The sequence below is a fragment of the Tachypleus tridentatus genome, chromosome 6 (genome assembly GCF_004210375.1).
Source record: "Tachypleus tridentatus isolate NWPU-2018 chromosome 6, ASM421037v1, whole genome shotgun sequence".
Classification (NCBI taxonomy): Eukaryota; Metazoa; Arthropoda; class Merostomata; order Xiphosura; family Limulidae; genus Tachypleus; species Tachypleus tridentatus.
This window is the reverse complement of record NC_134830.1, coordinates 55,534,809-55,560,188: the sequence shown is the minus strand read 5'-3', so window position 1 is coordinate 55,560,188 and position 25,380 is coordinate 55,534,809. Positions and strand designations below refer to the sequence as shown.

General features: G+C 34.2%; 1 protein-coding gene across 1 annotated transcript in view; it reads left to right on the top strand.

Annotated features, from left to right (window-relative positions):
* The window catches only part of LOC143252561 (corticotropin-releasing factor receptor 2-like), a 95,348-nt gene that overhangs the window by 16,503 nt on the left and 53,465 nt on the right, over positions 1 to 25,380 (top strand). The window contains exons 2-3 of the mRNA XM_076504896.1: positions 21,494 to 21,628; positions 23,564 to 23,655. Coding sequence (XP_076361011.1) covers positions 21,494 to 21,628; positions 23,564 to 23,655 — 227 coding nt within the window. The remainder of the gene's footprint in view (positions 1 to 21,493; positions 21,629 to 23,563; positions 23,656 to 25,380) is intronic.

Below are 25,380 nucleotides of genomic sequence, written 5' to 3'. Positions count from 1 at the left end.
TTAGTATAGACCTTTATAAACACAGTAGAAAAACGCTTCAAAGTGTAGGATATCGTTAGTATAGACCTTTATAAACACAGTAGAAAAACGCTTCAAAGTGTAGGATATCGTTAGTATAGACCTTTATAAACACAGTAGAAAAACGCTTCAAAGTGTAGGATATCGTTAGTATAGACCTTTATAAACACAGTAGAAAAACGCTTCAAAGTGTAGGATATCGTTAGTATAGACCTTTATAAACACAGTAGAAAAATGCTTCAAAGTGTGGGATATCGTTAGTATAGACCTTTATAAACACAGTAGAAAAACGCTTCAAAGTGTAGGATATCGTTAGTATAGACCTTTATAAACAAAGTAAAAAAATGCTTCAAAGTATTGTATGCTGTTAGTGTAGAACTTTTGAAATACGGTAAAAAAAACATTTGAAAGTATTGTATGTTGTTAGTATGGTATTTTATAAACATAATGAAAAACGCTTAAAATTATTCTGTTGTTTGTAATCAACGTTTGAAACACAGTTAAGAATCGCTTCAAGATATAACATGTTAGTAACGAACATTAGAAACACAATAGAAAAATATTTGAAAGTATTGTATATTGTTAATGTAGAACTTTGTAAGCACGGTAGAAAACGCTTCGAAGTATTGCATGTTGTTAGTGTAGAAATTTTGGAAAAGAGCAGAAAAAGCTTCGAAGTGTTATATGTTGTTAGTAACGGACTTTTAAAACACGGTAGAGAAACGCTTCAACGTACTGTATGTATATAGTATAGAGCTTTATAAACGTAGTAGAAAAATGCTTCAAAGTATTGTATGCATATAGTATAGAGCTTTATAAACACAGTAGAAGAACGTTTCAAGGTATTGTATGTTGTTAGTATATAGAACTTTTATATTTAGTAATATTTATAACAAAATCAAAATATTTTTTACGAAACTATTTTTATCTATAAAATGAAGAACAGCTGGCAAAAAGAACAAATTTAAGTTATATGTAATTAGTCTGTAAGGGTTTGCAAGGAATGCTGAATTAAAATATATTATACCTTTATACAGTGTAAAATGTGCGTTTTATACTTAATGTCAAGGGATTTGTGTAATGGCATATTTTATGAAACACGACTTGTTTTGATCACTCATTTTTTTTCTCATAAGTTACGTTACTATATATAAGCTATTTCATACGCAAGTTATCTGTTTTCCTTATTTTCACTTTTGATTTACTTCGTGTGCTTGGATTGTGTGTCAGACTAACCCTCCCTAAATGTGGGTGGATATTCGATATCAACAAGTGTGGTTTTCCACGCTGAAGGGTTTATTTATATTGATGTCTGCGTTTGTACTTGCATTCTGTGTTAAAAGGTACGGTACATTTTTTGCATCTATATATGTTGTTATTTTTATTACACATTACTATGTTTGCTTCTTTGTTTTTGAATTTCGCGCAAAGCTACACGAGGGCTATCTGCGCTAGCCGTCCAAAATTTAATAGTGCAAGACTAGAGGGAAGGCAGCTAGTCATCATCACCCACCGCCAACTCTTGGGCTAATCTTTCACCAACGAATAGTGGGATTGACTGTAACATTATAACGCCCCCACGGCTGAAAGAACGAGCATGTTTGGTGCGATGAGGATTCAAATCCTTCACCCTCAGATTATGAGTCGAACGCCTTAACCCACCTGGTCATGCCGCGCCCACATTATTATGTTTTTTTTAGTGTTATAGGATCTCATTTTTATTACACGTTTTCATGGATTTTGATCCCTCGTAATTTGTATTGTATATATTGTATGAATTCATTGTACAAGGGTATTTTCTTTTATCAATTGTAACTTTTACAGCATTGCATTTTCTTGAGTTAAGTCTTTGGAGGTCAGAAAGAATTAATATAATTCTATATCGCCATGATCTGAAAGGTTTTGGTGTTAAAATTGAAGTTTATTAAGGAAGACAGGAAGCTGTGATATAGGTATATTCAACAGGCTTCTTTCTCTGTTACTAATACTTGAGTCTAGATTCATTCTTTGTGCGGACTACGTGCAGTTTTTTCACATATCAAATAACCAATAAAACAGTAAGTTGGTTTTCCTTTGCTTTACCTATTTATTTGTCATTCTCAAAATTAAGTGATAGTTGGTTCCACTCACAGAAAAAAAATTGCTACATGAGATTTTGTGTAAGATTAGGACAATGCTCTTTTTCTGGTAGTATCTAAAGGTCATAGCAACACCAATGACACAAAAGAATGACGAGTGCTGTGGTAGATCATGACTTCTAACTACGAGGTTTTATTTTAGATAGAAATATCTTATTTAGTTAGTTTTACTTCGTTTCTTTACTTAATTTTATTTGGCATAGAAATGACTGATTAGTGAATTGTGTTTTCTTATTGACATTAACAGAAATTGTGTTAATAGTATGGTGCACTTTGCCCTCGATCCAGGTACTCCTAGGCTTGAACTCAACCATTAGACATTCAGCACAGTTCTGTTAAACTTTGTCTTGTGGAACCTCCGCTTAAACGGACTTGTTCACCTGACTATGCTACCTTTCCCCATGTTTCAATCTGTGATGTCTTCTTTCTTTGTAATTTTTATGCTAAAACCGATTTGCATAACGATTATACGTTTACTGATTTTCACGTTTATTAGAACAGATCATACATAACGTATCCAAACTGTAGCTGTTATTTCTGCCTTAAGAACCTTTGATGTTATTCCATATACTCGTTGTGATTTTTCACTTTCCATTTAACGAATTCCATTTTCAATTTCACGTTTATTAAATGCAGCAAAATTTGTCTTTAAGTCAGATATCTCTCTCTCCTACGAATATTAGAAAATTTGGAATATGTTTTTCTGTTTAAGATGGCTTGTTTGTTTGCTTTGAATTTTGCATAAAGCTACACGAAGGCTATTTGCTCTAGCCGTCTCTCATTTAGCAGTGTAAGACTAGAGGGAAGGCAGCTAGTCATCAGCACCAACTCTTGAACTATTCTTTTACCAACGAATAGTGGGATTGTCCGTCACATTATAGTGCTCCCACGGCTGAAAGGGCGATGGTGTTTGGTGTAACAAGGATTCGAACCCACAATCCTCAGATTATGAGTCGAGTGCCTTAACCACCCGGCCATAATGGGCATGTTTAAGATCGTTCTGCCAATTTATACGTTTACATATTTACTTTCGTAATGATGTTTTCATCTTTGTCAGTTTCAAGTTAGGCTTGCGGTTGTGTTCTGTAAAAAGACGATTTATTGATCTAATTAGTATGATGGTCTAATATTACCTTCTTTTACAGCTTTCTCTCTCTTGTCAGCCTTTCATTTTTTATGTTTCGTTTAATTCTAGGGATGTTCTTTTTTACTCATCGTTATTGTTTATATTTTATTATAATCTTTCTCCTCCAAGTTTTACTTTTTGTGTTTGTTGTTGTAACCCAAAACTTTACAATAACCTATCTAAGCTTTTTCCACCAAGGGGAATCGAACCCACTGATATTAGAATTCTAAGTCTGTAAACTTACAGGTGACTCACCGTGAAGACAAGTTTTTACTGGTAATTAATTAAAGCAAAGCAATATGTCTTACTACATTGTCTTACAACCTTCATCCACTGGTGTTTCTACAAAGTGTGTGAAATTTGTTCACTTTTCTGATGGTTATTGGTTCATTCTGCTAGATGGACAATTTTATTTTTCACACTAATTCGATTCTGATAGACATCATCCAAATTTTTAAAACCAGAGAGTCTAAGTTAGGTGTTATGAGATTCTTGACACTTCTATTGTTTTGGTTTATATGTTGAATATATATATATATATATTCCTCTTATCTCCAGATCATAACCTCAGTCGGATCTTTGTCTTCAGTAAGAAATAATCACTGAAACCAAGTGCTGTTGACGGTGGTATAATCTATATGATTTTCGGTTTTCTGATCTAGTGACACCTATTTTCTCTTTTGCAAATATTCTAAAATTTCTAATTATTGAATCCATTCAATGCTCTTCTAAGAAGTTTCAGACTTTATTATTAAAATCATCAGGATTGTGTCGTGTGTCAGCATTATCTGTAATTAATGGTTCAGGATCGTGTCGTGTATCATAATACTGGTTAAAAAGTTGACATCATTTGAGGAATATATTATTGTCGCAAACCATTCACTGATTCGATGCCCTTCTACTACAGCCTTGTAAGTTTTCTCAAAGTATGATGGTTACAGTTTTTTCTTTATGAATATAATACTTTTCCTCTGAACTTGTAATACTTCCCCTTCAACTTTTAATCTAATTGAAGCTGAATCTGTCCACCTTTTACACACTACTTCCAAGAACTGGTGTGATTTATATCTCATTTCTTTGGCTCTAGTGTTGTCTTTCCCACTTTGAACATTGCTGTAACAATCCATATACCAGTGTAGTTATTAGTTTTGGGTTTCGGCTAATAAGTCCTTGCACTTCTTATGACTTTGGTTTCTAGTTTTTACGTTGAGTGAAACTTTATCATCTACTTTAAACTTTTATTTTTTTTAAAAACCGGTCCAGGATGTTTTATCTTTTGTTTATATTATGTGCGAAGAGTGCTAACCTTGCGAACAACCCCATTTTATCCGGTCTGCGACAGCGTGATTTCCTTTTTACAAGCTCTCGCAGGAAAAGCCAATACAGAAACACCGGTGTCTAATTAGTCTGAATAACCAGAGGGCTAATAACTAATATATCCCGCCGAATCAGAAGTAGAAAGAGAACAATGCCAGAAAGTAAATACTCGGGTTCCTCAACTTAGGGAAAATAGAACTGACCAGTAATATCTCTATGATTTAAGTTATTTATCGGTGTCGTAGTCTTTTTGTATCATATGTCTATTACGATATCAGAAAAGAAATATCTTGCAATGTCGTGAACGATGCCATTTTAAAACAGGCGAAGCTTGATTGTAATTATTTTATCGTTGTAATTAGTGTTAGGTCTGTGTTAGCACAGTGGAGTAATGTTATAAGACACTATTGAAACTACAAATATATGTTAGAAATATATAATAGGCCTAAAACTAATGTCTCGTAACAAGTATAGCAAATTGTAATCAAATATGCTATGTTCATTAAACATAATAATAAAGACTTTCCTAATGTAATTAAGTTTTATATGGACTTCCATCATTTATCTTCGCTACTGTAGGTTATTTATACATATGTATCAAACATTTATTTACGTTTTACATAAAATATTATTGTAGAGAGGAGTTTTGTAGCTATTTAAATATCGTATTTTTCAGAATTTTTTACTTTTTGTGCAGAAATGTTATTCAAATAAAAATAATGGGTTTCATTAACTGACTTTAGCAGAAAATTAATTAAATATTAATTAATATACAATAGTACTTGAATTTCCCAATAGTTTGTCGTGCGAAATTGCGGCGGAAGCTAGCAAAACTTGCTAGATGGATTATATTTTCGTAAAATACAGTTTACGGCAAAATGTAAAAATGAGTGATTGTTGTAAACAGCCCTACATCAGTAGAGGATGCGATGCCATAGCTATAAGTAGATAAGTGAAAAATAATAAGTACAAAATGTATATGAATTATAACGCACATTCCATGTTGTTTTTACATTCCTAACTCGGTGGTTCCTTACCCGATTTCGTAGAATGTGGGATTTTAATTTAAATATATCAAGCCTATTTTGCTATCGTGTAGTAGAATGGACATAAATGCTTCTTGTATAATTGTTGGGAGTAATCTAGGTGTTAGTATCCCTAATTGTTGATCACAAAGTCCAACGTTTACATCCGACTCGTAATCCGAGGGTTGCGGGTTTGAAGCCATGGTCATCCCAAACATGTTCACCCTTTCAGCCGTGAGGGCGTTATAATGTGACGGTTAATCCCACTATTCGTTGGTAAAAGATTAGCCTATGGGTTAGCAGTTGGTGGTGATGACTAGTTGCCTCCCCTCTAGTCTCACACTCCTATATTAGGGACGGCTAGCGCAGATAGCCCTCGTGTAGCTTTGTGCGAAATTTAAAAAAACAAACAAACACCATGATCCTCTGAACACGAACAGCACTTTTAGCTGAAGGTGCTTTATAAGAGTGACAATCAGTCCCGTTATTCGGTTTAACAATCCGTGCAAATCGCGTATTGTGTGTGACCTTCTCTCTTCTGAGTAACTGAACTACAATACACTTGGATGTATATTTATATACATATATACTGTACAAGTCCATACTTCATATTCAATAAAGAATACACTGAACTGGGTTTAGTAAGGAAATATGTTTTTTGTATGATATTGTTTCCAGCACATAAAAATAGTTTTAATTTGACTTTTAACTGAAAAGGGAAAAAAAAACCAACAAGAAACGAGGAAATAATACATGGAAAGAACGACGGAGCTAATTACAAAATTATTTTCCTTGGTCACGAAATTCAAACCTTGTTTAAAGTTAGAAGGCGAGTCAAAATGGAGTTTAAAAGATAAATTTAATATTAATTTATACGCGTGATAAAAGCATAAACACAGCCCACAATATCTGAATTTAATATTATATTTCTGAGTCCTTGAATGTTTTCATTCCTCATTTCTTACTTTGAAGAAATATATATTTATTTTGGTTTTTCTGTTTTTCTCTCTTCAGGATTTTGGTAAGGTGTGGATTTCCGAAAAGCTATTCAAAGTGACATACATCAAACAAAGATAGAACTATGTCTATGGTCTCTTTATTGTCAAAGTTTACCATTTTGATGCTGCTTGAACAAAAAATAATCGGATCTAAGAAAGTGACGCCAAGTGTTCAAATACTGTCTGATGTTTTTGTGAAAACACAAAACTCTAAATGGCGCATTGAGAATAATTCCAAGCTGTTCTTTTCGCATCGGTTGTTTACATCAAATAACACCGTTATTTACTTAGTATAACAACTCCTTTTAAGACACCGTTGTTTGGAATGACTTTGTACAAAACACCATCTGAAACATTCGAATTACTTTGTATATTGAACCTTTTATAAACCTACGCTCACTTCAGCTCGTGTTTGGACTATTTTCGGGAGTTTAATAGAAACAGGAAAACTTGAGTTAAAAGCAAGGAAACGTAATACGTTTTTATTATACTAAATCACGGCACAAAAGGGCAAACAAACATAGTAGAAATAGATGTTAACAAGTTGTATCGACAGAGAAAAAATGTCGAAGAATATAGGGTCTTCTCGAACTTTTACGTATCCACATTAAACTAAACAAAAAAACTCTAACAAAAAGAAACTCTTCTGCTGCTCTCTTCCATTTGTCTTTGTGTATGTTTCTCTACAGCAAAGCCACATCAGACTATCTGCCGAGTCCACCGAGGGGAATTGAACCCCCCGTTTGTCTCTGCATCTGTGCAAGTACAAAAAAGTAGTCAGGAGTTTAGTTTTCATTACTGAAAAGCACATAAATAAATAAACCAGGTTATTTTTGAAAAATATATGAGCATTTCAATTCTGTGTTTTCATGCATATTTCTAGCAGAGATTAAATGAAACAGAGAGATCGCTGTATGAGGTTTATATGTAAATTAAATAGTTATATAATTTTGTTTATGAGTAAAATGTGTGAAAATACGTGTAACAACAATTTTGATCTAAGGTATTTATAAATATGCTAGCCGACTACCCGTGGCACCAATGCTCACTTGGGGTGCCAGCAATTGTTAGGGATGACAGTGCATGATGTGTTTCTTTGTTTCTTCCCCCCACAAATAGATGTGCAATTTACAAAGAGATCTTGATCCCCTAACACCTTCCAATTGTGAGTTTGAATACAATTTTCATCAAAAGTATAACAAACAAACAAAAATCACTTGATACCAAGCAAATACTCTCCATTATTTAGCTAACCGCGTCTACTGTTGTCACGCATCTTTTGCTGTTGTAAATGCATCTCTTGCGAACTCTCGCACCTTTTTTCCTCAGTTTCGAGTAGGTGGTGTCGTTCGTGCCCACATTAACGCATCCATTGTACCCTCCTAGACAGTCGTTCACTGCTTTTCATTCACTGTTTACATTGAGTTGTCTTACAGTGTATGATTTTCCTCTCATAGATTTTCATTTACCTTTACATTTTTGGCATTTTGAAGTTTAAATACACTGCAGTATTATCAGTAACCGTATTAATCGAATTCCCAAAGCGGCGCGAATATAAAATATAACAATATCACAAGAAATAAAAGCAAGCTACACAATACAAAACGAAACTACGTACTACCAATTACGTCCAGAAGCTAAATAAATGTGAATAAATAGGTCAGGTTGAGTGTTTTGAAAAAAAAAGTTATTCAGTAGAATGTAATTAACTTTTTTTCGAACTTCCAAACGCGTACGGAGAAAATAAAGTTCTAAGTGACGGGAAACGAAGGAAAAACAGAAGAATCATGACTCCTATCGTAAATCTACATGTACACAGGATAAAACAGGATAATAGAGTGTTTTCTTATAGAAAAACCACATCGGGCTACCTGCTGAGTCCACCGAGGGGAATCGAACTCCTGATTTTAGCGTTGTAAATCCGTAGACTTACCGCTATACTAACGTGACTCATATTTTTACGATTCCTTCAAGGCGAATTTTTGTCTGTTAGCTTTAAAAATAATTTATCATCCATGCTTTAAGATACTCGAGTTACCGCAGATAAGATTTCTTTGCGTCGATATATTAAAAATCGCGTGCATTCATATGCGTGTTGTTCATCAAGTTACACCAACATTTCCAGTCCAACGGTTTGCTTATAATTTCTAACTCTTTTAAGAACTGGTTTTCCAGTGAAACTTGAGAAATCCGTTCTTTAAATAGAATGGGATGCAAATGCTCTCTCACTGTTTTTCTTCGCGTTGTTTTCAAAGGATAGATATTAGCCATACGTACATTTACTTGTTTCAGAAAAGCTTTTCCATTGTCATTCTAACATGGATGACGCAAGAAATTTCGGTATCATAAGATGTTGAATAAGTGCTTTATATCTGTGCTGATTCTGCAGTGTGTAAATTACAAGCAAACTATGTATTGTTTTGTTTTGAATTTCGCTCAAAGCTACTCGAGAGCTATCAGCGCTAACCGTCCCTGACTTAGCAGTGTAAGACTAGAGGGAAGGCAGCTAGTCATCACCAACCACTGCCAACTCTTGAACTACTCTTTTACCAACGAATAGTAGGATTGACTCGCATTATAACGCCCCTGCGGCTGAAAGGGCGAGTATGTTTGGTGTGAGGGGGATTCGATCCCGCGACCCTCAGATTACAAGTCGAGTGCCTTAACCGCATGGCCATGCCGGGCCTGCAAACTATGTAGAAACATCATTCTTAGAATAAACTTTGAGCGTCTGAAACATGAAAGCAGCGTCAGCACAGAAATATAAATCATGTACATTAAGAATAAATAAGTTAACTGATTTACTTTACAAACGCCCCTCGCTGGTTACGGATTCATTTTTTAGAAGGAACGTTATTCTCAGTATGCGTGTGCTTCATGTGCTTTGAAAACAATTCCGACATGGTAGGTACTGAGACGGACTTGGTAATATGGAAGCTGGTATAACAATAAGACCAAATAATCAAATAATTATTTTAATCATGAAGTAGGAAATTATTTAATGCAGAACATAATCAAATTACCTTAATTTTGATAAACTTAAATGTCTAAAAAAGATTGAATTTTTAAACAAACTATGGAAGATGTGTATCTCTTGTTGATATTGTTTGAAATAACAAGAGGTACTTTTATTTGAAAATTTATACTTTTACTATTTGTATGATTTCCGGTCTCTGCTTGTAACAAAATTACTTCTTTTCTACCATATCACCATGACTATAACTAACTTCATCTACAGTCTTTGTTGACCATGAAACTTCCAGCAATGTAACTACATTTGTAAAACTCTGACATCTAGATTCCTTGGTAGGGATAATGTATATTCCATATATAACTAAACATTATGGAATTTACTGTATGTATTATGATATTTACATTCTCATTATAAAGATTTTAAAAGATTTCGTCTGGCTCATTCATAAAACAAATAATGTATAGTAATAAAATATTAAAGAAAAAAACGTGATACGTTGTTGGGCGTTATTAGTGTTATAAAGATATAGTTACATCACAAACTATTGCACCCTGAGGGTCGCGGGTTCGAATCCCCGTCGTGTCAAACATGCTCGCCCTTTCAGCCGTGGGAGCGTTATAATGTGACGGTCAATCCCACTATTCTTTGGTATAAGAGTAGCCCAAGAGTTGACGGTGGGTAGTGATGACTAGTTGCCTTCCTTCTAGTCTTACACTTCTAAGTTAGGGACGGCTAGCGCAGATAGCCCTCGTGAAGCTTTGCGCGAAATTCAAAACAAACCAAACCTTTACGATGAAGTTGCATAGACAGATACGATTAGAAACTGCTAGTTTAGTACATAAGGGGAGGGGGACTAAAACGACTCTTTAAATGGGTGGGTTTTACCCATATTGTTGCGGATATACTATCACTAACATTTTGCCTGTTTAACGAGCCGAGATGAAATCTGTATTGCTTAAAGTGGTTTGAGTATGGACTGTTACTATGCAGGCCACTTGTTCAGTAAAGTTTGTTTTAATATTTCGTTTTTAATAGTTTGCAGTTAGAGCGTTATACCATTACTAGAAACTTTATATATATGTTCGTAAATCTGTTTATTGAACGTAACCGGGTGGTGTTTGAACAGGCGGATAATTTAGTTCTAGCTTCAATTTAAGCTTGCCATTTAGGTGATACCCAGTTCTAGGGATAGGTTAAGCCTACCATCTGTGCGAGGTATTTCCTTCGCTTTAAACACCATATATTTTATATTCGCTGAAAAGATTAGATTAGATTTTCAACAGTGTTTTGTTCAGTTTATTTTTATCACCGTCGTTTTTTAATGCTAATGGTACTGCAACAGAAAATTCTGAGATACATATGGATTTACATGCATTAGTGCTATGTCGTACATAGTTACATGCACTGTACATAACTTAGTTATATTAATTAGAGGTATCAGCAGAAAATAAATAATTCTGTACGCAGTTTATTTTGGGCTGAATGCCCTTGAAGAGAAGGAAGGACCAGAGAGCAAAACCTCCCGAATGCTCCTCGATTATAAAGAGGGTCGTTTATTTTCTATCTTTGAAAGTTATTTATTAATTCTTTGTCGTCATGACGTGGGTTTCAAAATTTATCTTGATGACAAAAATATATATTGCTCAAATTTTGTTAAGTGAGTGTATAGCCTTAATAATATTAAGAGACACGGCACCCTTTTTCGACCAGTTCGTTTCGTAAAAATATCACCTATCAGGTAAACCTTTGTGCCTTCTTAAACGAACCAGAAAACTTTAATACAAAAGTATCAATGATGAGACAACGGTGACCCATTTTTCAGTATATCCATCTCACCTAGTGGTTCATTACTATGTTAATAGATTTATAACGTTAAAAATCGGCTTTGATACATGCGCTGGACTGAACACAGCTTATTGCGTAGTTTGTGTTTTACGACAAACACTATATCCACATACGGGTTAACAAAACTGCACTTTTAGATACTGACCAAAACAACAACAAAAATATAAAACTTAATGCAAAAAGAAGTTTAAAAATGTAAAAAATAGTGCTATGTTATCTCGAGTGAAGTAGATATATCAAGCATGTTAGACATTGTGGGTGAGTTTTTTCAGACTTAATAACTTTCACCGCTTGTTCAGTTGATCTGTGATGATCTTTGTAAATCAGCAAATATTTAGCTAATTTCCTAGAGGGCCGGGCGTGGTTTAGTGATTAAAATTCAAACTGTGAATGGTTAACGGAAAGTTGTTGAAAAACAAATGCTTTTCATTGGTGCGCTATGAAAGCGACAGTCAAGTCTCAAGTGTATGCAGACAGTTATTGTTTTAGTTATGGGCATAAATTATAACACATACAAACAAAACAAGACTCTTTATAAACTGTGTATTGATAAAGCTTTGGTAATTTGTCTAATAAATGACGTGATGTTCCACATGATGTTTTGTTTGTTTGAATTTCGCGCAAAGCTACACAAGGGCTATCTGCGCTAGCCGTTCCTACTTTAAGAGTTTAAGACTAGAGGGAAGGCAGCTAGTCATCACCACCCACCGCCAACTCTTGGGCTACTATTTTACCAATGAATAATGGGGATTGACCGTTACATTATAACGCCCCACGGCTGAAAGGGCGAACGTGTTTGGTGTGACGGGGATTCGAACCCGCAAACTTCAGATTACAAGTCGAACGCCTTAACCCACCTGGCCATGCTAGGTCGTTCCATATGAACAGTGAAAGAAAGGTTAGTTGTTATCAGTAAAACGTAATAATATATGTATTGATGATAGTCACGACACGTTCCATTGTTGAAACGGTAAAGTGAATGTAGTCTAAAAATGAAAACATTGTAACCTTCATTTTGAATGAAATGAATTTTTGGTAGAGCCAATTAAACAATAACATATATGATTTATTCTTTATCATCCTAACAAGTTCAAAATTATTCTAACTCTTGTATTGTTTCTCTTACATTAACAGCAAAAAAAAAATTTAATGTCTCTGATATACAAGTCACTCTTGTCACTCCTATTCAACTCTTTTCATCACTTAAGATATAATTCTTTAAATGTGTGAAGTGGAAAGATAAAACAAATGACTAGGTAACACGTCACTGCTGAAGCTGCTATATTAATGTAGCTGCTATTTGAACAGTGCGAAAGGGAAAGATATAGTCTCTTTAAGATATTCTAGGACTGTCTAAGATGGCTTCATAAAGAGGAAGGACACCCGAGTCACGTATGTTTTAAGAGCTGTTATCTTGAAGAATTAATTGTAAAAAACGTACTGCTTAAATGGCTGTTATACATTAACATTCAGAATTCGGAGAAAATGTGAACATTTCTTCAGTTCTCAAGAGAGATAAATAAGTTTCTTGTCCTATAAATAATTCATCAAAACATTGTATATACGAAGAGAATAATCAGAACACGATAATAACTCTCAAGAAAATTTCTTCCGGATTGTTGATGATGAATGATTTTTAAATAGTTAAGAATATTAAAGAGCTGTAGTCATTTTCCTCTTGCCGTTTGACACGTCGCGTTCTTTTAAATTTATAATTTTGGTATTTGTTTTTTTTTTCAAAATTTCTGTATGGAAGCTGTGTGAATTACAATTCACAGAAATACCTTATATAAAGAAACCACATCAGTGTCTCCAAGTGCTGTAATAATCAATTTAATATTATTTTTCAAATATTTAGGAAGGTAAGCTTTCGTAAGAAAGCGAAAATGAGAACGCCTATACTGTTCTGTATATTTCTAACAACTGATCCACAGCTGAGCACTCTTTTATCCTGTATAAACTAAATACGGTTCTTAAAATCGATCAGTTATCTTAGCTTAAAATCATGAAACTCAAAATTAGGGAATCGCTTTAATAACGTTGCTTTGTTTAGGTACGTTCGTGGAAAATACGTTCAAAATAAAAAGTAGTTAAAACTTGGATTTCAAAACTAGTCCTAACATTTTGTATAATAATTTTAATGGGTAGGGTATATAAAATTATCTTCGTACATTGTACCAGTTTAAATAATTATTTTAATATTAAATGAATAATTATTTTAATATTAAAAGTAATAAGATTATTACAGTTTCGTTTTTTTATTTTTAAGCCTCCTTCTGTAGTGTTGTCGGTGCTTTTACACTTTACTTTTAGCTTTTAAAATTCTTAACTTTCATGGAGTATGCGGACAGCTTTGTTCAGTACCGTGTTTAGTTCAGTGGTTCGTGCTATGGTATTCCAGGTTCGAATTTGTAAGTTTGGTTAGTCGGGTGTTGAGTGTCGTGGTATTTCGGTTTGACGTTTGTTAATTTGGTTAGTTGGGTGTCGTGGTATTTGAGTTTGACGTTTGCTAGTTCGGTCGGTTGGATTCTGAGCCCCATGGTGCTAATCTCTACGTGTTTAAGTTCACAAATGAACTGATATTTTCGTGTTTTCCATAATTGTTCTTTATAACCAGTTATCAAAGTGTTCCTATAATACTAGCTGTATTTGTTTGCATTGCGGAATACAAACATCATTCTAAGATTTCAGATGTAATTCATCCCACTTAAGGCAGTATCGCGTTAATTGTTTGTTGCACTCAAATATTATTGTTTAGACGAGATTTTTCAGACGTATCATTAACTTTAATTGTTGTCATATTCTTGACATAGTTCGCACTTGAAAGAACGGGAATCATTTTGAAATAAACTAGGTATGTTTTACAATCTAACACTTATCAAATCAACCAATGAATGGTGTTAACTTAGAGCCCCATTGGAAATGCATTTAGTTGTGATTAAAGTGTGAATCTTAGATTGAAACTAGGTTTTCGAAGAGTGAGCTCTGTCACAAGGCTATATTGTATATTTGGTTTCAAAGTGTGAACATTAGTTGAATAATGAACATTAGACATACTCAATAATCTGTAAAAAGTGCACTTTATCTCTCTGCTAACCGGGCTGTATCCAATAGATTTCAAAATGGGGTTTCTGTTACGTTACTGTATTATATCCTGTACATTTCAAACTGTAAATTTTTCTACAATATCTTCAATAGGTTTCATGTTGTGAGCGATGCTGTATTGTAGTTTCACTCTTATAGGGGAAGATAATTAAGTAAAGAATACAATTACACGTTAATAGGAGTTGCAACAGTTTATTATGTGTTTGGTGTTCTACTCTAAACAAGTGAGAGATAGACATGGTTTCTAAAACAATCTTACAACACGCGTTCATAAACTTTCTGTAACAGCCAGATATTGTCAAAACAATGTTATAAAACATCCATTTCTCCATACTACTGCTCTTGCATACTGACTTAAATGCTCAAAATACTTCGAATGATAACATTTATTTAGGTATATTACGGATTCGAACCGTTTTTAACATCACAGACTGAACACTTAAAGATTCGACAAATAATAGATATTCAGCATCTATATAAAAGGCGGACAGTATATTTCAAGCAGAAGAAGGCCATGGTGATTTTAACTAAATTATTTATATACTCGCTGAAATTCCACAGTCGAACAATCTAATGGTCGTGCAACCACGAAACTTTCTCGGACAGAAAATGAAACATTGTAAAAATAGCTTTGGAAACAATACGAACGTAATATAGTTGTTATAATCCCAAACTTAACTGAGTGTAGTTTTTAGAAGTGGTACGAAAGAAACGTTCTTGTTAATTGATATTGGCCCAGCGTAACGTCGCATCAGTTTTCATTTTTATTTGCGTAATTTTAATTTATTATTAGCACTTACGTTTCAATATGAATGTTTAAAATTAACAGCAACTTTTCAATATTCACAGTAATATAAAGAGTAGCCGTTCAATAACTACAGTAATACCATTACAGTAACCGTTAGCGCAGAGAGTCCTCGTGTAGCTTCGCTACAAAAACAAACCACAGGAGCAGTTCCCGTATTTTCATGTAGTTCCAACTGCCCTGAAAAACGATACAGAAAGTTGGGTTATTCGTTGTCATGGTCAAAAAACCGATACGGTCACTACAAACTTACGGTCTTACACGTGTTGTCTTTAGATTTTTATTATTAGGTACATGTATATCATAACTTTATGCCGTTTACGTCTTTGAAAAGATTCAAGTCTGTATTTTTAAAACAACCTGTTTATAAACAGTAATTTTAACCCTTAAAGTTATTTTACTTATAAAATTGTGCTGAGCTTGAAGTTTTGAGGAAGGAAAAATGAAAAGTTAGAACAAGTTTGACTACGAACAAATATATTGTTAATTGTCTTTTGATTGTATCGTTATTTATGTGCTCAACTTATACCTTCCAAATAGCAGCCACTAAACCTATAAATTTAGATAAAAGTGACAAACAAGATAGGGTAAAACGGCCCCCACCTGACACATAGCAACTGAATTATAAAAGAAATGTTGCATTTATCAACTGCAATTAGGTCATTTAAATCATGATTTAAATGCTCTAAGCAGGGATCGGGAAGATCATACACCATATACAAGTTACGCATTGTCTGTGGCAGTGAGGCAAAAGAACGCAAACCATAATGTAAGGCAATGACGTTCGTAGCTTCTGAAGTCTACAGCGGAAGTATACTTCATTGGTGATGAGTAAGACGGTCTTGAAGAGAAGAGTAAGAGAATGTGTATGTGGGTGTCTTACTTCAAGTCACTCATTGTACAGTAAATACCCTGTTGTAAAATATTCGTGTATTGTTCCTTTTATGGCATATTAGTCTGTCTGTAATTCCTTTTTGTTTGAAATAAACTAAGTGAAGTTCCCAGAACAATCTAAAAAAGTTCAAAGCGTTTAGATCAAAGTTGTTTAAAAACAAAATTAAAATCGCTCTTTAATTGGCCAACCAATCTTGGTGATATACAGGGGTGTTTGTATTGCGAAAGGGAACCAACCGTCTTATCTCACTTGTCCACACTTGATGTCCCCCGTTGAGACAGCGGTATGCTTTTGGATTTATAGCGGTGAAATCAGGGGTTCGTTTCTCTTCCGTGGTCGCAACAGATAGACCTATGTGGCTTTGCTATAAGATTTGGTTATTTTTGAATTTCGCACAAAGCTACACAAGAGCTATCTGTGCAAGCTGTCCCTAATTTAGTAGTGTAAGACTAGAGGGAAGGCAGCTAGTCATCACCACCCACCGCCAACTCTTGGGCTACTCTTTTACCAACGAATATTGGGATTGACCGTCACATTATAACGTCCCACGACTGAAAGGGCAAACGTGTTTGGTGTGACGGGGATTCAAACCCATGACACTCATATTACGAGTCGTCGCCTTAACCCACCTGGCCATGCCAGACCCTTGCTATAAGAAAACATATATACACACACCATATTAAGTTAATGTGGAGGTTAAAAACAAAGGGGGTTAATCCGTATCTCACTGTTCTATCAAGCGATCTAACAACGAGACTAATAATAATTTTCGATCAACGGTAAAGAAACTAACCAGATTTAAAACGGGAAAAAAATTTATATAGTTAGCCGAACTGGTTACTGATATGTAATATCATAAATCGATAGACAAGAAATTTAAAACTTAAGGTGATGAGACATCAAATCATTGGTTGAGTCTGTCACTATTACTAATATTTTCATTCATAATTCAGTTTGTTCTAAAGCACAAATCTGTATAATAGGATGTTACCTGAAAGGTTTGGATAATTTAACGTACATCTGCCAGTTGAAAGAAAGTAGATGACGTCTCGGTTTCTGTTCTGATATCTTTCTAAGAAATGTGTGTTTTCTTATAGCAAAGCCACATTGAGCTATCTGCTGAGTCCACCAAGGGTAATCGAATCCCTAATTTTAGCGTTGTAAATCCGAAGACTTATCACTGTAATAGCGGGGAGACGCTTTCTAAGAAGGTTTCAATATGGAAACCTAAAATGTGGTCTTTTTCTTTTCTTTCAATGTGCAATTACTACACATTATAGTTTTGAAACCTGTATAATGGAGGCCCATGTGCTCTGACCATTTTGGGTCTCGAAACCTCATTTGTAGAGTTATAATTCCATATACTTACAGCTGAACCGTCAGGGGGAGGCACATAATTCTATTAATATTTACTTTAGTTTGTGTTTATAACAATTCTGAATTAATCGTCATAAGTGTAAATAATAATTAAAATTATTTCAAATATTATAATAAATAGTATAAGAAAGGAACTTTAAAGAAAACTAATGTAAGTAATTACTTACAAACACATACATCTCGGTTGTTTGCTTCTAGATTCACACTGTCCACTAATACATGAAACTGAATGCATTTGCCGGGGTTAACGTATTTGGAATACAGCAAATCCAACAAAAAATTACCAGAATGTATATATGAAAAGCCATTATCCATCTCTGCGGAATATTGTAGGTAAATCGTGAAGCTAATTCCATAGAATATTCCCATGGAAGATTATTCTCATACACCGAAATATTCACTTTAAAAGCCTTTCTTTCGAGGTATAGTTATTAAAGATAACATCAGTTTAAAAACGTTGGTTTATATTGCTTTTTTATGCTGTAAAACAAGTATAGTTTTATTCACTGTTTCACTCTTCTGTGCATAAACACGTTTGAATTCAATTTCTTATTAACTGTCTTTTTCTCTTGGGTTTATATACTTAGGCTGCTAACGTGTTGGACACGACATCGAATTTTTTAAAATAAAACCTTTAAACAGATTTCGTTCTTGTGATATTGAATGTCTTGCTACTAAGTCACGTGAAGTAAAAACGAACCATGTGCTTCATCATGTGTTGAGGAACACTACATTTCTCTCATATTAATAAATAATTATTTTTCGGAATTGCCTTAAAACTACTTTTTGTTTCTTTAATGGATTTTTTTCTTTTTAAACAAAACATCGAATCAGTTATTAACATGAACTGGAGTTTTGTTATTAATTTAGCTTTACATCACAATAAGCTGTTTGTTAACGCATACTTAAAATAAAAATCACATCAAAATCTTCGTATGGATGAACGGGAGAGGAGCGGTGGCGACCGTTTCCTAAAATGTTGTTCTCACAATCTAATGTTGTCTATCAATCTAAGTTTGTTGCTGCATGGTCAGGCGGTTAGGGCTCTTGACTCGTAATCTGAGGGTCGCAGGTTCGAATCCCCACTACACCAAACATGCTCGCCCTTTCAGCTATGGGAACGTTATATGTGACTGTCAATTTTACTACTCGTTGGTAAAAGAGTAGCCCGAGAATCGGCGGCGAGTGGCAACGACTAGTTGCCTTCCTTCTAGTCTTACACTGCTAAATTAAGAACGGCTAGCGCAGATAGCTTGTTTCAGCATACGTGGTGTATTTGCGCTCTGTCCATCACGAGGAATCGAATCCCGGATTTCAATTTGTAAGTTCATAGACTTGACACTGACCCATAGAAAGACAAAAACAATAGGAAAGATACAAATTGGCTCTCTTTTGCGTTGTTAAAGAAAAAATTGTAAATTATTTTTAGCGGGGAAAAATGTTTTTAATGTTCATACTTTGAGTTTGTAGATGTATTTTTGATATGTGTTAAACGTTTGTGTTGTGGGTGTATAGTTCAGAATATTTTTTTTATAATTCCAACTGGAATTACCTAAACAAACATAAGTCGTGCTATAATATTTTCTGTTAACTTGATATGTATAGCTTCATTGTCTGTTTTTACTTACAACGAATATCGAACTTCGATTTTTAGCATTATAAGCTCTCAAGCCTGCGATAAACCACCAGTAAGAAGGGCATGCCAAAGTAAATATATTTTAGCATAGAAATACCATTGAAACTTCTTTGAGCTAGTTTTTAAAGTTTTGATAACAGAACGACACATTAACAAACGCAAACATGCATCCACTTATGTAAGAATGACGCAAATACCATCCAAATTATCTTGTTTAAATTGTTTTCGAAGGATTGATATTTGCCATCCTTACATTCATACAAAGTTTTTCTTTACTTGTTTTCCAATACAGTGTTTCAATAAACATAGGAAATCGCAGTTATAACCAAGTTCTAACTACAATGAGGCTCCTACTGTAATATTTATTGTTTATTTGTTGCTGGCTGGTAACTTCTGTTTCATCGTGTACGTTAGGTTTTTAAGAGAAACATTAAATTACTGTAACAAAGCTGCCTTTAAGGGATAATGATAACAGTTTCCGCCAGAATTTTTTAAATTACTATCATTTATTAATAGTACTTATAAAAGCAAATATTCCATTTTAAACTATCACTTCAATGAAATTGGTTAAAACCATTATTTTGGTTTTTGAGTTAAGTAATAAAAGGAAGCAAAGGAAAGAACAAGAAATAACAAACAATTTACTCTGATAATTACAGTCATTATCAGAACTTATGACTTACTTATTATATAGATATTGTTATAAAAGGGAACACTGTATAGTATTGCAGTTCTGATGACCTATTGAAGAGATACTTAAAATTACATTTTGATGAACAATGCTACCATGCCCCTACATAGACAGTGCTGCCACTGGTTTCATGTGATGTAGCCTTATAAATATTTTAGAAAAAATTTACCTAATGACAAGTGTTCAACAAAAGGTGTATTTGTAATTGTATATTCAGCAATCATGTGAAGTACAGGATGTGTTAGTTCGTCCCCAAAACACTTATGTACCACTTAAATGTGTTCCATGTTTCATTCGATATACTAAACAGTACAATTAATGTTGTTTATAAAAACAACAAGAAATAGATGGTATTCCTCACTTAGAGTAAACAGTTAACTTCGATTTTTGACGAATGGAAAACTCTTTTCATTTTACACTTGATGGAAAGTTTTAAGCAGTTTCATTAATTGATCCAAAAAATACGTTATGTATTTAAACTTTCATGTTTGCGTCCCTGGTGGCAGATGTTTGAATTTTATGAAATAAAGTATATCTTAAAATGATTACAAAACGTTTCACGATTTTAAGTAGTTTTAGGTACCACATAATGAGATATAACTTTAATTAATTCGATTTTTTTTACTGATATTTCTTCCAGATGTTTCTATAAGTAATAATTAAAATATGAAATACTAATTACCCTAATTTGTAAACTCTATTTTCTTTATTACAGTTTTATACGTTTATGATCTACTTCCCAATGATGTTAATTTTCTGAGATAACGAGAAACGATTTTAGCTTTTTCGAGATCGTTTTCCAGGTATCATCGAATATATAAAGAAAAAAAATGTACCAAAATTATGACGTAATTTAACTGATTTTTTTACATGCTATTAAAGTGATGTTTTACTGCAATTTTTCCGGTAGCTTTCAAATGTTCAGAACTTTCAGATAAGCTAAAATGTTTCATTTGATGTTCTTACTTTTAAAGTATATCAACATACTTTTTTTTTCAATTTCGCGCAAAGCTACACGAGCTAGCTGGGTTGCTAGCGGTTCCCAATTTTGCAGTGTAAGACTAGAGGAATGTCAGCTAATCATCACTACCCACCGCCAACTTTTGGGCTACTTTTTTACCAATGAATAATGGGATTGATCGTAACATTATAACGCCCCCACGGCTGAAATCGTTGGGTGTAATGGGGATTCGAACCCGCGACCTTCGGATTACTCGTCGAACGCCTTAACCCACCTAGCCATGAGAGGCTCAATATACATATTTCTAAAGGTATTACAAGAACATGGGTTTTGTTTTCATTATAAAGGCAAGTCCTATGATTTACTTTTCCAAATAGTTTGTTGCAGTTACAATAATTGATTTATACTTCAAATTTATTTTAAAGCTAGAGGTTGACTTTCGTCCAAAGATGTTCTAGTTATATATCTGGAATATTTTACTTTGAAAAAGAAAAAAAATGTAAAATTAGCAAAGAACAGTAAAAATGTGTTTTTATATATTTATTTACCTTTCAACAAAATATAACTGACTAAATTTTACAGGACCACACTGCAGCGCCACCTGGGATTCCATTTTATGTTGGCCTCCAACACCAGCTGGCCACATGGTTCACAAACTGTGTAAAGAAATATTGGCATCAGCTACTCTCTCCTTAAGTCATGTTAACGAAGACAAGGGTACGTATGCATAGCTATAACAATAAGTCGTCTTAAAATTCCAACGTGCTCATAAACATTATAATCATTACTGGAAGATCAGGTCTGGAGTAAGAGGTTGCTTATACCTTTCGATATTTTTGTAGCTCTTAGTCAACCTAGTACAGAAGAAAGAAAAAATCTGTATGCTCCTTTTCAAAGTAGGAAACGCATTAGTTGATTAAAATCTCAATAGGAGAAGACTGCGAACGCGTGGCTAGAACCTAGCTGTTAATAAGAAGAACTCTCTCGGGTCGACACACATACACATACACTATTCCTCAGAGATATACCTGTGGTTCTCAGAATATCAAAGACTGCATCATATGCTTTCAACTAATTAGTAATATCAAATATAATTAACTCAGAATCGGAGATATTTAATCGTATAAACTACTCGTGCAAAGGTACATTCCTTTTATTTCAAAGTACGCCGAAAATGTATAACAGAATTATAAATATAAATTTGCTCGTTTGGTGTTTAAAGATATCGATTACATTTTGAAGTCAGCTCATAGTAAAGCTTTGTTTGTTTTGTTTTTGAATTTCGCACAAAGCAACTCGAGGGATATCTGTGCTAGCCGTCCCTAATTTAGCAGTGTAAGACTAGAGGAAAGGCAGCTAGTCATAACCACCCACCGCCAACTCTTGGGCTACTCTTTTACCAACGAATAGTGGGATTGACCGTGACATTATAACGCCCCCACGGCTGAAATGGCGAGCATGTTTGACGCGACCAGGATGCAAACCCGCGACCCTCAGATTACGAGACGCACGCCTTAACACGCTTGGCCATGCCGGGCCCAAAGTAAAGTTACCAAACTGATTCCAGTTTGTTTTTTTTGCATTGTTTTCTTAGGCGTTTCTTAATAAACGTTCAGGAAGTCACAAAAAGGTTTTATAAATGAATTATAAATTTCACAACGACATAAGAAATCTACTCGGTCTCTTACGTTTTGTGAATATTTTCAGTAAGTAGCCGAACAAATAAATACGTGTGAAAAGGTTAAAATTAATGAATTTCTGTATATATTTAAAAGCCCCCTAGTGGCATAGCGGTCTTTATTCGTTCAGCTTTCTTTTCCTCTTCTTTTCTTCGTCCTATCACACAGCTTTACCCACTTCCACTTTTAATTTTAATGTTCTGTTAGAACTTCCCCAATAAGTCAGTATTTATCATTCTCTCAAGTTAGATCATTATTTTCTTGGATTAGAATAAAACATTAGTTCCGCTTCCGGATCTAAACAGAAACTAGCGTTTCTGAGCGCCTCTGGTTCGGAACGTGTGAGATATAAAACCAAAAAAACTACCAAGATTATATCAACTGAACAGTGGTGTGACTGCGGGCTTACAACGATAGAAACCGAGTTTCAATAACTTCAGTGGGCAAAACACAGGTAGACCATCGGGTAGTTTTGTGCTCAACTTGAAACATTACAATATTAATATCCACAAACGAACAACATTTTATAATACAAAATTAAAATATTCATTTAAACCAATCAACAGCTGTAAAAGTCGCTCCAGACGTTTCAACTCGGCTTCACGTCATCTTCAAGTCTATAAAAAACAATTGCTGTGTACAATATACGTACAAAAGTCATGGTAATGTGACTACCAGTTTACAATTAAAAAAAATAAATCGCGCCATCTGCATACTTTCTAACCTGTCGTCGTTACTGTTTATACCATAGAAACAATACATCTTCAAGTAATGTGTAACTAACAACAACTGCTGTTTATACAACTGCGATGCCAAATATAAGTTTTGAAAATGATGAATTGGTAACTACGTACGTGAAGTTTCTATAGGTGGAGTTAGTTCAGTAATAACAGTGTTGAATGTGTTCCGTAAGATAAGATAATGTACCGGAGTAGAGGGTATGTCATTTATTTCAAACTTGTATCTTTCTCAGATGCATTTGCATACAGAGTGTGCAATGAAGATAGCGAGTGGCTGTGGGGAAATTGGACAAATTACAGTGAGTGTGTGGACATCTTGCCTAAGGTAAGTAACAAATAAAACTTTCGAGATTGAATTTAAAAACAACAACAAAAACTAAACATCGTAGACTTGTCTGTAAGGCCTTGTTTTTTCTTCCCTATCAACAGCACAAAACACATACCGAACATACTGGCTCGTAGTTGGAATTTTTACGCGTACCTTTAGTTCTCACCATAACTCTACTCATTGCTTAATCGATAGAATGGAATGGCTTGGTTTTATTCTCTGTTCATCTAAAAATATTAAACCATCAGTGTTTTTTCTTTCGATGTTTTGGTTTTCTTTGCTGTAAGTTAACTAGTGCCATGCAGAAACGGAATTTGTTCCTACTGTTGTAAAGGGATGCACATAGCAACTACATCTGTATAAGGTATTTATTTGGTTCAAAACGCTAAGAATGGACACTAAAAATAGACATAATGCGTGTTTACCGAAACGAACGTATTAATTTAAAACTCGGATAATTTCCACAGTACAGTTACTTTGCTACATAATTCATTATCTTTAAACTATGATTAGTAATAAAAATAGACTATATTATATATATATATATATATATATAAATAGTTTTAATCTGTGTAATGCAGAAAATATTACTAATGTGTGATTTAGATGGATATGGAAACAGTTCACTTAAAGTTCATATGTATTGAGTTCCTAAAGTTTCACAAATGATAACTTTTAAAACAATAATGATAACCCTAAAATCTCTTTTCTCATGTATCCTTTAAACATTAACTTTTCAAAACGCGTCATTTTTAGACAAAAAAAAACTAACACTTTCGAAGGTTTCTTATACATGAAGAGATAATTTATTCGTTTTTTGAGTGTGGAAGTTACGCGGGCAGGTTCCATGTAAGGATCATCCATCCCTTGATGGTGTGGTTATGGATGCGACATTTTACTGGTGCGATAACTTTTAATCTTGAAATTTCTCCCGACATGCTGCAAACCAGATTAATTTCATTCGTTCAATCTACATGTGCTTATCTGGACTACGGAAGAGAATAATGGCTGTTCCATCTATTTCCAACTTTACTTCTATTTATCTGGAAGTATTTGATTTTACTTTTTGTAATTTCAGCCGTCAGCGAGTCAAGAAAGGAAATTAAAACAATAAATAAAAGGGAAAAAAGTGAAAAATTACAAGCTAACTATTAAGTAAAAAAAATCGACCTCCTAACTTCCCCTCGTGGATGGTGGTAAGATTAGGACCTTACAACGCTAAAGTCTAGGGTTGGATTATTTCCGGCGGTGAACGCAACAGATAGCCTGATGTGGCTTTGTTGTAGAACGAACAAGCAGTCTTCCTACAGTTCGTTAAATATTGTATCATGTATAGAAATAATCGTTTATATTCAACGAAATGGATCCGGTGTGACCTAGTGGTTAGCGCGCTTGTATTGTGAATTAAACGACTCGTAGTTCGCGGCTCCTTGCCGCTAAAGATATGCTCCGTACTTCGAGGTCGTGGGTGTGTCATTATAGTAACGGATAAATCTTAGTATCTGGCGGACGATAGCAGCTCAAGAGTTTGAGTTCGATGCTGTTGATTAGTTGCCTTGCTTGTAGTCTACCAGTACAAAATTATAGCTGGCTGTGCTTAGATAGCCCATGTATGCTTTCCGCGAAAAACCTGAAACATACAAATAAACCTTAAGAAACTCCAAAAAATAATAGATTATTCAGATCCTAAAAGTAGCGTTACACAAGGGAAACATATCTAAA